Source organism: Canis lupus, chromosome 6 (genome assembly GCF_003254725.2).
Source record: "Canis lupus dingo isolate Sandy chromosome 6, ASM325472v2, whole genome shotgun sequence".
Classification (NCBI taxonomy): domain Eukaryota; kingdom Metazoa; phylum Chordata; class Mammalia; order Carnivora; family Canidae; genus Canis; species Canis lupus.
The window spans coordinates 36,681,079-36,693,631 of record NC_064248.1 but is presented as its reverse complement, the minus strand read 5'-3'; the positions used below and the strand labels follow the sequence as shown (position 1 = coordinate 36,693,631).

The following is a 12,553-nucleotide window of genomic DNA, read 5'->3' as shown; positions in this document are numbered from 1 at the left end:
CTTCAAATGTCCACAGTGCCCAGGCTAGAAAACCAGGACCTATAGGAACCCCAAGTCCTTCCAGCCTGATGTGACCACCTGACACTTCCAAGCCAGCCCCGTGGCCCCCTGGAAACAGAAATGCACCTCACCCCCATCAGATCAGCACTCAGCAGAGATGTTGTGCAGGAACACTGCTCAACGCGGAGCTTGAGGACCTGCCCCTCTGACAAACGCCTGAGTAGCAAGACTGTGGTTCATTTACAGGCCACCCAGTTGTCTGCCCAGGGGTGAGCCTCCGTCTCCACGAGTGCAGATTCTCGATGGTGCAGTCTCTGGTCTCTGACACATACAGCCATGGGCTCCCTGGGATAGCCCAGGGACACATACAGCCATGGGCTCCCTGGGATAGCCCAGGCACACGCACCCCTACAGGGCAGATAACCGCCCCACATACTTGCCTCTGCATCTCTCCTGCCCCTTGATGGGGCTGTGTGGCAGTTACCTCAGCATTTTCTCCCATCAGAAGGCTGTGGTGAAGAGTCAGGAGGCCCAAGATACCCTCACCCTTACCCTGCCCCTCCTTCACTCCCTCCCCTCTCCATGAGGAGCACACACAGGGCTGTGCTCCCCCTCTGGACCTCCTCGGGGAGGCCGCTAGAAGGGGGATTTCAAGGTGAGCACACAATTCCAGAAGCAGCAGCTGCAGCAGGGGCCTGGCAGGGGGTCTTCAGTAATAGCCAGAGAGCAGAGTGGCCCCCGGAGCCATGCAGGGTCCAGCAGGGTGGAGACTGAGCTGGGGAAGCCAGGTAACGGCCCGGGTGCCCAACACCGGAGTATCCTCGTCAGAAGGCCCAGCCCCATCCCTAGGAGCAAGGGCACGGCTGCCTGCCAGTGGGGAGCGTAGACACATTAAGCAGACCTTCTGAAACAAGAAACTCTCTGACCCAGGCACCACCTGCAAAAGATCAAGGTGCTGACTGATGGGCTGGGTGCCCGGGTGGGCTCCTGTCAGGTCTGCTGGTACTGAGGGTTGGGCAGGGACCTTGGCCTCCCCCCTTCTCAAAGCTCAGCTCCTCACAAGGGGTGCAAGGCTGAGGCTGCCACAGGAAGCCCATTCCCCAGCAAGGGCAGCCAAGGGGAGGGCACTCAGAGTGGAGCACCCCTGGCTCCTCCCTTGGGATGAGAGCAGGTGCCTGCCCCAGCCCAGCTCGGGAGCAGCCCAGGGTCCTATCGCCCCTGGGTTGCCAGTCTCCTTAGTGACCAAAGGCTTGAGCCACAGGTTGGACTCTGCCCTGGGCTCGTCCTGTTCCTGTCATGAGCCCTCGCTGGCTCTGCAGAGGCGGGCTATCTGTGCCTCCCTGGGGGAGGGCCCTGCTCAACCGGGTATGTTTGTTGGGAGGCTGGGCTTGGGGAGTCCAGGCTGCAGCCAGCCATGGGGACCCTAAAACACAAAGAAAGGTCCTAGCAAACTGAAGGCAACTGTTAGCCCCGGAGGTCAGGATCAGTCCAGGTGGACAGGGGGGAAGCATGGGCAGGAGTCAGGGATTCTGGGAACACAGGCCAGAAACTAACTTCATGGGAAGAGCCTTGGATGGGCAGGAAGATTCCAGAGCCATGTTGTGGTTGAAAAAATAGCAGCAGACAGAAGCAGTGTAGTGTGGAGCCAGGCGGGACTGGGGGGTGCCCTGCCTCTCCGCATGGAGCCAGCTGGCAGCAAAGCTCAGGATGCGAGGCAAGACCACAGAGCCTGGTGGTGGTTTGAACTCTTTCTTCTCTTTTGTTAAAAGGGGGAAGGGAAAGGGTGTGAGGTACCCCTGGGCTCTGGGGGAGGCATGCAGGCAGCCCCAGCAGGCAGGCGCTGGGGGATGGGTGGGAAGAGTCCTGGAGTTTCCCACAATTCTTTTCTCTGCAGGGAACAGCGAGGCTGGCTGACAAGGGGGCAGGAGAGATGGGCAGGGCCCTGGGGAGAGGGGTGGCGGGCAAGGGGCTTGGGGGCTCACTCTAACATGCAAAGTCCAGCTGCCCCATGAACTAGGTTGCTTCTTGAAGAGCGACATACATATAAATACAGACACAGCTACACACACACATGCGGAGAAGGCTCTGCATTCCCGAGGGTGGGGATCTAGGCCTGATGGCCCCCAAGGAGCTCCAAGGCAGGAGCCAGCCAAGTCTCCGCTGCTGCTGTGGCGATTCTCCGGAGCCCCCTGGGGTGGGGCAGGGCGAGCAAGTCCTCCGGGGAAGGCTGCTTGTTCTCTGAAGTTCTGTCCACCAGCACCAAGACGACTCTGAACCAAATCCATGCAAGGCGGGTGCCCCGGGCCTGAGCTTCCACGTTCGTGCGTGGGCAGCCTGTGTGCTGGCACCAGGGTCCAGTCTCTCCCCTCCAGGGCTCCAGGGAACAGGGGTGCAGACAGAGAGTGAAGGGGGCCCGCGGAGACATCCTCTCCCCCGCCCCACAGGGTCCTGGCCTCCGGGAGGGGGGAGGGGCCTCCCTTATCTTTCAGCCTCCATCGCAGGGTGGGCCCTCGGTTCTGAAGCGGCCTGTTGGGGGGCCAAGGGTGGCCAGTCTGACGCCGGGGAGGGGGGTGCCGGAGTCCACAGGGGCGGCTGCTGTGGCTGGTGGTGCTGTGGGCCCCCCGGGGGTGAGGCTGCAGCAGGCCAGCTCGGGGCGGGGAAGCTGGCGGTGGCGGTGTGGGGGAAGTGCGGCGGGGGGGACGTGGCCGTGGCAGCCATGGGGCTGCCGCTGCCGCCACCATGGAAGCTCTCGGAAGCCTTGAGACGGGAAAACATGGTGAGGGCATCAGGGAAGTTGGGGGGCGTGGCAGGGGTGTTGGCAGGAGTGCACATCTGTGGGGGGGGAAACAGAGAGGGGGGTGAGCCCCCTTTCTGGGAGGGCCCCACCTCCTGCTGCCTCCCAGGACAGGAAGCTTCTGTGCCTCTTCCCGGCTGTACCCTGACTCCAGACACACACAATCCACTAGCTGGGGCTCCCGGAGGATAGGCCAGCTGTGACGGGCGGGCCCAGCACACCTGCGGGCAGTGTCCCAGGAGGACCCCCCCAGGCCCCGCCCCTGCTGCACAGAGCCACTGGGCTTCCTCCCTCCAGGGAGCCCGGCTGCCCCGCACCCCTGAACCGGGAGTGCCCCCTAGAGCTGCCCCGGGGGGCTGCAGGGACACTTACCATCTGGTGGTGGTGATGGCTGTAGGGGATGTTGGTCTCCTGGAAAAAGGCGCTGAGGGCCGTCTGTGGAAAGAAGGCCAGATGTCATTACCCTCAGGCCCCCTGGGGCCCAGGGCCTCCCTGTTTCCAGAGTCTCTGGGGCTCGGTGAGGCCCTGGGCCCGGCTACGAGTGGGAGAAGGGAGTGGAGGCAGTGTGCCCCTGGACGTGCCCCTTGACGCCTGCCACCCCTTAAGGAGGCACCAGACTCCCGGGCAGGTGTGGAGGGTGGTAAAGCCGCTCACAAAGCTGCCTGCCTCCAGCCCGCACACACCTGACGCGGTCACCGTGACATCAGGAGGCGACAGGCAGCACCCTCTCCTGCTCTCACAGGGAAAGGCCTTTAGCGGATGCCAGCCTCTGATTGAGATCCTAGTGGGACTGTCACCAACTCCATGGGTGGTAACTCCCTGAGCCTCAATTTCCTCCTCCATGAGCCAAGGCACAGCAAAGACTCCCAGATGCTAAGTCTGTGACCTGCCTGCCCCCCTCCCTGGCTTGCCACAGGGGCCTGCCAGGGAAGGGCCTCAGTGGTTTCCAGATACCCATCCCTTGCCGGGATAACCTAAGATCCACGCTCCAGCTGGGAGAGCCAGAATTAAGAAGGATGGTCTGGGTCTGGCACTGGGTGCCCCACTCACCCAAGCCTCCCCTGGAATGTCCCTAAGGTACAGAGCGGGAGGAGGATGGAAGGGGTCTGCACCCAGGGTGCTGAGAAGGCCCGTGTCAGACAAGCTGGTCTGGAGGCCCCGGGGGACCGGCAAGAGGGGGCTAGGGGAGCCAGGGAGGGGCTGCATCTGGTCTGTCCTGGCAAAGAGGCTACAGGAGGGGTGCTGAGGAAAGTAAGGGAGCCAGCTGCTCTTGCGAAAGTGCTGGGTGAGAGTATGTGAAGGGTCTGCTGGCCCTGCCAGGCCCTGGCCCCGGGCCCCTCCACTTCCATCCCTTTAGGCTCCCTGCCCAATCCCTCCCCCACTCCCCACCCTGCCCCCAGCACAGACACCCAAGCTGGCTCCCAGGGCTTGCCCTGGGATTTTGTTATTTTTTTTACATTCAAATGAATTTTTCTGAGAATTTCCTGCTGGAGATGCCCTACCCCAGTGTCCCTGAACGGGTGTGGGAAGGTAGTGGGGTGGGTGCTAGTCTCTCTAAGTACCTCCTCAGGACTCCCTCCCACCTGGGAGCCCCAGGGGACACACCCAAACCGTTCCTTCCCAAGTGCAGATCCAAAGGCCACCTGAGTGAGCACCCCAGTGAGCACCTTCTGCTGCCTTAAAGCACCACCACTTAAAACACACCGGTCCCCCTCCCCCTGCAGCCCTGTCCTCATTAACACCTGAATCACAGAGCTCTGACCCAAAAACTCGGCCTTTGGCTGGGTCAACCCTCAACCCGTATATTGTGAGCCTTGGGGGGCGGGGGACGGAGGCCACAGAGGGCAGGGCAGCCCTGAGGAACCAGTCACTCACTCTCACACAAGGACCTACGGTTTGGGGGTTCACACCCCATTTTTACCTTAAGTGAACCTCCCTAGTACCCATATGTTCCTCATTTTACAGATGTGAGACGGAGACTCAGGGAGCCCAGAGCTGTATGGCTCCTACCCCAGGGGGCCACCAGAACCCCTAAGTCTGCAGGCAGCTCCTGCCCCTCTTGCGGACAGAGTTTTCCCCCAGGTATTTCAATCCTCAAAGCTACATTTTTAATTCCCATGATGAAGTGACACTAACCCACACTGAGAGACAGCCCAGCAGGTGCCAGGCTGAGAGCCCTGAGAGGCTAGGCTCTTCCCACCCGACAGGACACCCGGCTGCCCAGCCCAGGCAGGGAGGGAGCCATGTATGCAGATGCAGGACTCAAGCAAACGGCCATGAATGTGGTTTTACAAGTTTTGCCACATCTAGCCCTTGAGACAAACAGGCTGATTAGGGAGCTTCCTGCAGGGTGGGGCTGCAGGCCCTGGGGAGGGGGGGCACGAGGGAGTGGCCACTCACTCTTTAGAGGTCAACTCCCACACTGGAGGTGCAGAGAAAACAGGCCAGGAGGAGGGGAGGCCGGTGGAGGGTGGGGGGAAGCAGCCTCCCATGTTGTGGTGTGAGGGCCACACAGGGCCGGCGAGCCCTCCTAAGAGCTTGGGTAGAAGTTGGTGAGCAAAGATCCCCCTGGCTGGGCAGGCCACTGCTTCCCCAGGCTGTCCAAACCTTTGGGCTGGAATTCTGATCCCCATCCCAGTCACGGAAACTGCGCCCTAGAGGCCCCTGGCTCACTCCCCCCAACCCCCCAGCAGGCCCAAACACCTTCGCTGGGATGGCTCCCCATCAGGAAACCAGACTCCTGGGCCCTGGCGGGGCAGTGACCTTACACCTGCGAGGGGTGGAGCTCAAGGACTCTGGCCTCTTCCCTAGATGCCACCCTGGGTTATTTCTGGGGCAGTTGAGCTGGGCAAAGCCAGGTGGCCGCTTGGCAGCACAGGCTGTGGGCACTAGTGGCCTACAGGTCAGGGAGGCCCAGGGGGTGGGGTCCTGACCGGGGCGGCCGCACCTCCCGCCCGTGTGAACGCCGCCCTGCACCGCGCACCGCGCACCGCGCACCGCGGAGGCAGATTCCCCCGCCAGCACCGGAGGCGCCAGCCGGGCACGCCTCTGGGGCGGGGTGCACAGACGCACGGCCGTAGCGGGAGCTCGGGGCTCCCACACACAGCCGTACGCACCCGGGTGTGTACCCGCGTGGGCCCCATCTGCAGAACGGCGACGCGTGCGTCCGGGGGACACGCGCAGCCCGCACCCGCGCGGGTGGACTGCGTGTTTACACACACGCCAACATGCCCACACGTAGCGTGGCGCGTGCGTAAATACAAGTGCACATGTACGTGGACACAGGCGCCGCCGGGCTGCCCTCCGCCGGCCCCGGCTCCCGAGGCGGGGGCGGCCCCGGGCGTCCTCCTTCCGGCCGCCCGCCCGCAGGCTGTCCGTCCGGGCCGCGGCGCCGCCCCACCCTGGCCGTTACCCGAACAAAAGCGGGGGGGGGGGGTCCGCGCATCCCGGCCGCGGGGAGAGCGGGCGGGGGGCGGGGATTCGGGGCGCCCCTCCCGCCCACCCCGCGCGGGCGGCGTTTCCGGGGGCCGCGTAGACGCCCGGCCGGCCCCGCAAGCCGCGTGTGCGCGCGGGGACCCCGGGCCGAGGGCGCCCCGGCACGTGTCCACACCGGCCCGCACACGCGCGGCGGGCGGCACGGACCCCGACCCCGGCCCCGGCCCCGGCCCCGACCCCAGCCCCGGCCCCGGCCCGGCGCGGCCGCGCACCTCGAACTGCCAGTGGGCCGCCTGCAGCAGCTGCTTCGCCTGGTCGGCCGCGCAGCCCGCCGTCAGCACGAACTGGTTGATCATGACCTGGTGCTTGAGCTCGTCCATGTTCACGGACATGGCGCCGCCGCCGTGCTGCCCGCTGCCTCCCGCCGCCGCGCTCCTCCGCCTCACGCGTCCACCATTAGCGAGCCGGCTCCGGCTAATACAAATATTTACTGTGCGGCTCTGACTCACCGAGCCTCGCCTGGCTCGGGGCCGCGGGGGCATGCTGGGAGATGTAGTCCCGCGCCGCGGCCGGCCCGGGGGCGCAGGGAGGTGTGTCCGGACGCGGCCCCGGCCGGCGGCGCCAGCGGGCGGTGGTCCGCGGGGTCTGCGCCGGGCCTCCGCGTTGGACAGGCGCACGCTTAGGGGCGGGGGGCCCTGGCAGTCCTGGCATGCATCGTGAGCACGAGGGCGCACGGCCCCAGAGCCCTGGCACACAGTAGGCGCCAGTAAACACTCCTGCACTGAATGAATGAATGAATGAATGGATGAATGTGCCCCTTAGGGCTCTGCAAAATATCACCGCCTCCAGGAAGCCTTCCGGGTTCCCCAACGCCCCGAGCACAAGCTCACATGGCCCACTCGTGATGCGGGCCTGGCGCTGGGCACTCAATAGGCGCGAGAAGCGTTTGGGGACAGGCCGGTGCCCGGAACAAGCCGGCGAGGGGTCCCCTCCCCGCGGGGCTCCCACTTTCCCACGCACATTCCCGTGCGCTCGGCCGGAAGACTTGGCTTGCGGGTGCGGGCGCCAGGACCTGGCGGAGCCAGTTCCGGCGGGGCCCCCCCGAACTCCCATTCCCAGAATGCCCCGGTTTATTTGCATCGTTCGGTCCCGAATGACGTCAAGTGAGTGAGGCCGCGCCACGGCCAATGGGTGGCCGCAGAGTGTTAGGACCTGGCCATATAAGGTAAACAAAGCTAGCCGCCCAATGAGGCCGCAGCGGGGGCGGGCGCTGGGTCCGGGCCGGCGGGGGCGCATCACGTGGCGGGCGGGGGCGGGACCGGGGAGCATGGGGCGGGGGGGTGGTCGCGGGCTGTGTTTACAGCTGCGCACGCGACGCTTCCGGGTGACGTCGCGGGTCTGGAGTTCGGGGCCGGGGCGGGCTGGGAGCGGGATCCTGGGCGGGGAGGCGGGGAGAGGTCTGGTACCGTCCCCCCCCCCCCCCCGTTCCGAACGACCTTGGCCTGGTTCCTCAAGCTCCCTGAGCTCCGGTTTCATCCGTTGGGCAACTGTTCTTTGGGCCCCTTCTCTTGCCCTGCCCTGGCCCGGCCGGGGTTACTGCGGAGAGCTCACCGAGAAGGGTTGGCTGGGGGGCGCAGGCGGGGCGGGGTGGTTTGGGACCATGTGTGGCGAATCCCAGGTAGAAATAGGGGAAGTGCCCTCTGGAAGCTGACACAGGCCCTGGGGGTTGGGGTGAAAACTCATTGGGAGGTCTTTGTCTTCCGGTCGTTTGTTGGCTTTAGGGTTAGTGTGGGGTCCAGGAGGTGGCCCAGAGGGCCAATCCGGATCCGGACATGTTTGGGCTGTGTCTGATTCTAGTGGAGTGCCCCCCACCCTGCGCCACACTAGAATTGCCCTGGATGGAGGGCCTGGTGCCAGTCTCCACACATTGGAGGGGTGTGGGGGAAGCCCTTCCTGGCTCCTTTAACCCTTCCAGAGGTTCTGGCTTTGGCGAGTGGGAGGAGGATAATGGGAGACTGGTTGGTGGACAGGGCCTGAGGAGTCCCAGGATGGTGGAGCAGGGCTGGGGCACGCAGATGGGAGGGGGGACCCTGCGCAGTGAGACCCTAAAGCGGCCTCTGAGGGCGAGAGTCCCCGAGGCCTGTCCTGTTGGCAGGCAGCAGATTCCATTGTTCTCTTGCAGGTGGGTGCCTCGGCCAGCCAGGGCAGAAGTAACCTGTCCACTCAGGAAGTCAGGTTTTGGTGTCTCTTAAGCCACCTGGAATCATGCAGGCTCTGCCATTTTTTGCAAATGCTGATAGTGTCAGGAGTTTTCTGGTCTTGTTAGAAATGGCTCCTCCAGGGGCACCTAGGTGTCTCGGTGGGTGAAGTGTCCACCTTCCGCTCAGGCCATGATCCCGCCGTCTTGGATCCAGCCTGCGTTCGGGCTCCCTGCTCAGCCAGAAGCTGGTTTGCCTTCCATCTGCGAGTCCCCCTGCTTGTGCACTCGCTGTGTCAAATAAAATATTAAAAAAAAAAAAAAAAAAGAATGGCTCTTCTCTTTAACAAAGCATCATAAGCATGGATTAGTATGAGCCCGCTGCTTTGGTGGCCCTGAAAGAGGTACTGTTACACTGGGACAGCATCAGGGTGTCCTGGAAGGGAAGTGGGTTCTGGAACCAGACAAGGCTGTGTATGAGTCTTGACCCTGCTGCTTAATGACTAATGTTGGATAAGCTACTGCAGCCCTGAGCCTTGTTTCATTCGTAGAAGCAGAGGTAGGAGCGTGGAACAATCCCACAATCCCAGGACCGGTGAGTGGATTAATAGGTGCGCAGTGCTGAGCATGGGCCTAGCACTCTGTGTACCATTTCTAGTACTCACCTCTTTGCCTCCATCTGGACCACTCTAGGGAACCCAAGCCCCATTTGATTGATGAAGAAACAGGCTGGAATCCAATCCCCCTTATGCTCTTGCCAGTGTTCAGAGCCAGTGGAGAATGGGCACTCACTCCATAGGCCATGAGGGTGTTTCTGGCCAGTGAGAGAGGGCACTGTCCTGGCAGGGCCCACTAGGGGATTTTCTGGTTCAGGGAAACAGGAAGTCCCTTGCCCCTTCCCCCTGCCTTGATCCAGCAACACTCGGTTACCCGCCCAGGCTTGTCCAGCTCAGAAGGAGCACTCTCAAGCTGGCAGGTTGGCTGGGGTGGGGCAGACGAGGCTGGCAGGAGCAAAGGTTATTCCTCTGGCCCCCATGGCACCCCTAGCCTGGTTGTTTTCCCAGGGGCAGCAGGGAAGAAAAAAACAATCTTGTTTTTAGCCAGGATCAGCTTGGCTAGAGAGTGGACTTTGGATTTCTTAGCAAGCTCAGATAGGGCCTGACACCTGGGACCAGGAGATGGGGGCAGGAGACAAAAAGGTATTTCTAGCAGTGCTCACATCTTACCTGAAGTTCAGGAAAGTTGGGGGCCATAACACAGTGTCCCCAGGATACCCTGGCTCTTCCTTCCCACCTCCATTCTTTTTCCTTTTTTTTTTTTTAAGATTTTAAGTTATATTCACACCCAGCCTGGGGCTCAAACCCACAATTCTGTGATCAAGAGTTGCATGCTCTGCTGATAGGCAACCGGGCGCCCTTCCACCTCTATTCTTTCAAATACTCCATAGATCATTGGGTGTCTGATTCTGGGAGCACAAGAATAACTAGGCAAGGATCCTAGCCGTTCTGGAGCTTCAGGAAGAAGTCTGGACTCAAAGGACTCACCCCAGATACCCATGAACTGGGCCTAGTGTCTAGGCCAACGCTGGCTAACTGAGAGGACTTGAAATCTGGCCACTCTGTCACTCCTGACCTCTGTTCCTATACTCACCCCCCCCCCCCATTTGGTTTTAACCACACTGGCCTTTGAGCCCCTGGATCTTCCTGAGCTTCTTGCAGCCTTAGGGCCTTGGCACATAGTGTTTCCCCTGCTTGGAACCTCCACTGGCTTAGCCCCTCAGAGTTTGCTTGCCCCCTGGTTTGCTCTTATTTCTATTTCAAATCCTGGCTTAGGACAGCCCTGGTGGCTCAGCGGTTTAGCACCACCTTCGGCCCGGGGTGTGATCCTGGAGACCAGGGATTGAGTCCCACATCAGGCTCCCTGCATGGAGCCTGCTTCTCCCTCTGCCTGTGTCTCTGCCTCTCTCTCTTTCTGTGTCTCTCATGAATAAATAAATAAAATCTTAAAGGAAAAAAAAAACAAAACTCTGGCTTAAATGTCACCTCTTTGGAAGAAGTCACCTCTTCCCTGACACCCCCCTATCAATAGTTAAGTTTCTCCTATTACTTCACTGCACCTCTGTTGTCCTATAGTAGCCACTACATTTGGTATTTATGCACCTGTTACCTTTTTTAGTGTCCTTCCTCACTAGCCTGCATGATCCACATCTAAGGTTCTTCCATTTGATCCCAGTTGCCTGGCTCACAGCCTGGCTCATTGCCTGTTACATAGTAGCTGCATGATAAATATTTGTTGAATAAATAAATGAATCAGCACAAATGTTGACAGTAGAACTAATAACAAATCAGAAAGGGCCTGTCTCCCAGCGGGACTTGGACAAGCACAGAAGAACAAGTCCAAAGCTCTGTTAAGAGGAATGTTTAATCAAACATCCAGCCCATGGAAACAACTGCCCTGCCCCAGGATCTATAGGAAGGACATGCTCCTAGGGTTGTTTTTCAACGAGAACATCAGAGTCTCTACTACTCTCCTTGCCTCCCCCCAAGCAGGGAGGTCAGTAAATTGAATTCAGTGTTGGTATATGTATGTGTGTATACATGCAAGTGTTAAGTGATTTAACAGAAGGATAAGAAGGATCATGCAGGGTGGGGGGAGTGTTTAGGCCCCTCTGGTGGCAAGAGACATGAAATCTAGCTCATGGGAATGTTTCTGCTTCTGGGGTGGGAAGGGAGTATAACAGTAAAAGGAATGGCTTGGTACAAGTTTCAGCTTTATTACCATTTATCTACTATGCAGTCTATGTAGGGTACTTCACCTCTCACAGCTTCACTTTCTTTTCTGTGAATTGGGAATGAAAATAAAAGCTACATCAGAAAATTAAATGAGGGATCCCCGGGTGGCTCAGCGGTTTAGCGCCACCTTTGGCCCAGGTTGTGATCCTGGAGACCCGAATCGAGTCCCACGTCCGGCTCCCTGTGTGGAGCCCGCTTCTCCCTCTGCCTGTGTCTCTGCCTCTCTCTCTCTCTCTCTGTGTCTCTCATGAATTAATAAAATCTTAAAAAAAAAGAAAATTAGATGATCCCTGGGTGGCGCAGCGGTTTGGCGCCTGCCTTTGGCCCAGGGTGCGATCCTGGAGACCCGGGATCGAGTCCCACATCGGGCTCCCGGTGCATGGAGCCTGCTTCTCCCTCTGCCTATGTCTCTGCCTCTCTCTCTCTCTCTCTCTCTCTCTCTCTCTGTGACTATCATAAATAAATAAAAAATAAAAAAAAAGAAAATAATTAAAAAAAATTAAATGAGACTATGTATAAAGCCCTCAACATGATGAGGGCACATAGTAGGTGCTCAGCAAATGGGGATCTTGGTTGTGAAGCAGAGATTTAATTGGGCTCCTCCAAGACCTGGACTCTACTCATCATCACATAAATCTTTCACCTCTTTTATTAATTTTGGCTTCCCAGGTTCCCTGACAACAGAAGGTTGGATTCTGGACTCTGGCCCCCAGAGTGGCACAGGACTCATTTTAATGTGGAATGTGGTTCATTTACCACTTGAGACCCTTGGCCAGGTGCTGTCCTCTCTGACTGCTTTTTTGATACAGCAAGCTTGCCTTGGGAAGCCACTATCTTCTCAGAACCGCAGTTTCTCAACTGAAGACCAGGTGAAAACAATCTCCACTTGGCCTGCTCAGAATTTTATGAGCCAAAAGCCAGGAAAGTACATTGCAACCTCCAAGGCTATAATCCTGACCAATGTTTATTTATTTTTTATTTATTTATTTATTTATTTATTTATTTATTTATTTATTCATTCATTCATTCATTCATTCATTCATTCATGATAGACATAGAGAGAAGCAGGCTCCATGCCGGGAGCCTGACACTGGACTCCATCCTGGGATTCCAGGATCACACCCTGGGCCAAAGGCAGGCGCCAAACCGCTGAGCCACCCAGGGATCCCCCTGACCAATTTTTAAAACTTGCCTTCAGCACCTCACGTGCAGCTGTCCCTTCTTTGTGTCTCGGTTTCTCTATATGCAAAATGGGGAGAGGTCGGTGGGGCTGTAAATTTATGTTTGTGCGTGTGTGTTTTTTTTTGTTGTTTTTTTTTTTTTTAAGATTTAAAG

General features: G+C 59.1%; 1 protein-coding gene across 2 annotated transcripts; it reads right to left on the bottom strand.

Annotated features, from left to right (window-relative positions):
* Positions 1-1,735: 1,735 nt before the first annotated feature.
* Positions 1,736-6,766, bottom strand: UBALD1 (UBA like domain containing 1). Of its 2 annotated transcripts, none has more exons than XM_025416667.3 (3): positions 6,502-6,766; positions 3,167-3,229; positions 1,736-2,832 (listed from the first exon to the last, which is right to left on the bottom strand). In XM_025416667.3, the coding sequence occupies exons 1-3, from the start codon at positions 6,619-6,621 to the stop codon at positions 2,479-2,481; spliced, it is 537 nt and encodes a 178-aa protein (XP_025272452.2). In that variant the 5' UTR covers positions 6,622-6,766; the 3' UTR covers positions 1,736-2,478. The 2 variants fall into 2 exon arrangements, with proteins under 2 accessions (XP_025272452.2, XP_048966910.1); XM_049110953.1 differs by lacking the exon at positions 6,502-6,766 and adding an exon at positions 5,911-6,066.
* Positions 6,767-12,553: the final 5,787 nt, after the last annotated feature.

Coding starts and splice junctions, on each gene's coding strand:
- UBALD1 (XM_025416667.3), bottom strand. CDS start 6,621: ATGTCCGTGAACATGGACGAGCTCAAGCACCAGGTCATGATCAACCAG. Junction 3,230..6,501: donor CGGCCCACTGGCAGTTCGAG/GTGCGCGGCCGC, acceptor TTCTTTCCACAG/ACGGCCCTCAGCGCCTTTTT. Junction 2,833..3,166: donor GCCATCACCACCACCAGATG/GTAAGTGTCCCT, acceptor CCCCCCCCACAG/ATGTGCACTCCTGCCAACAC.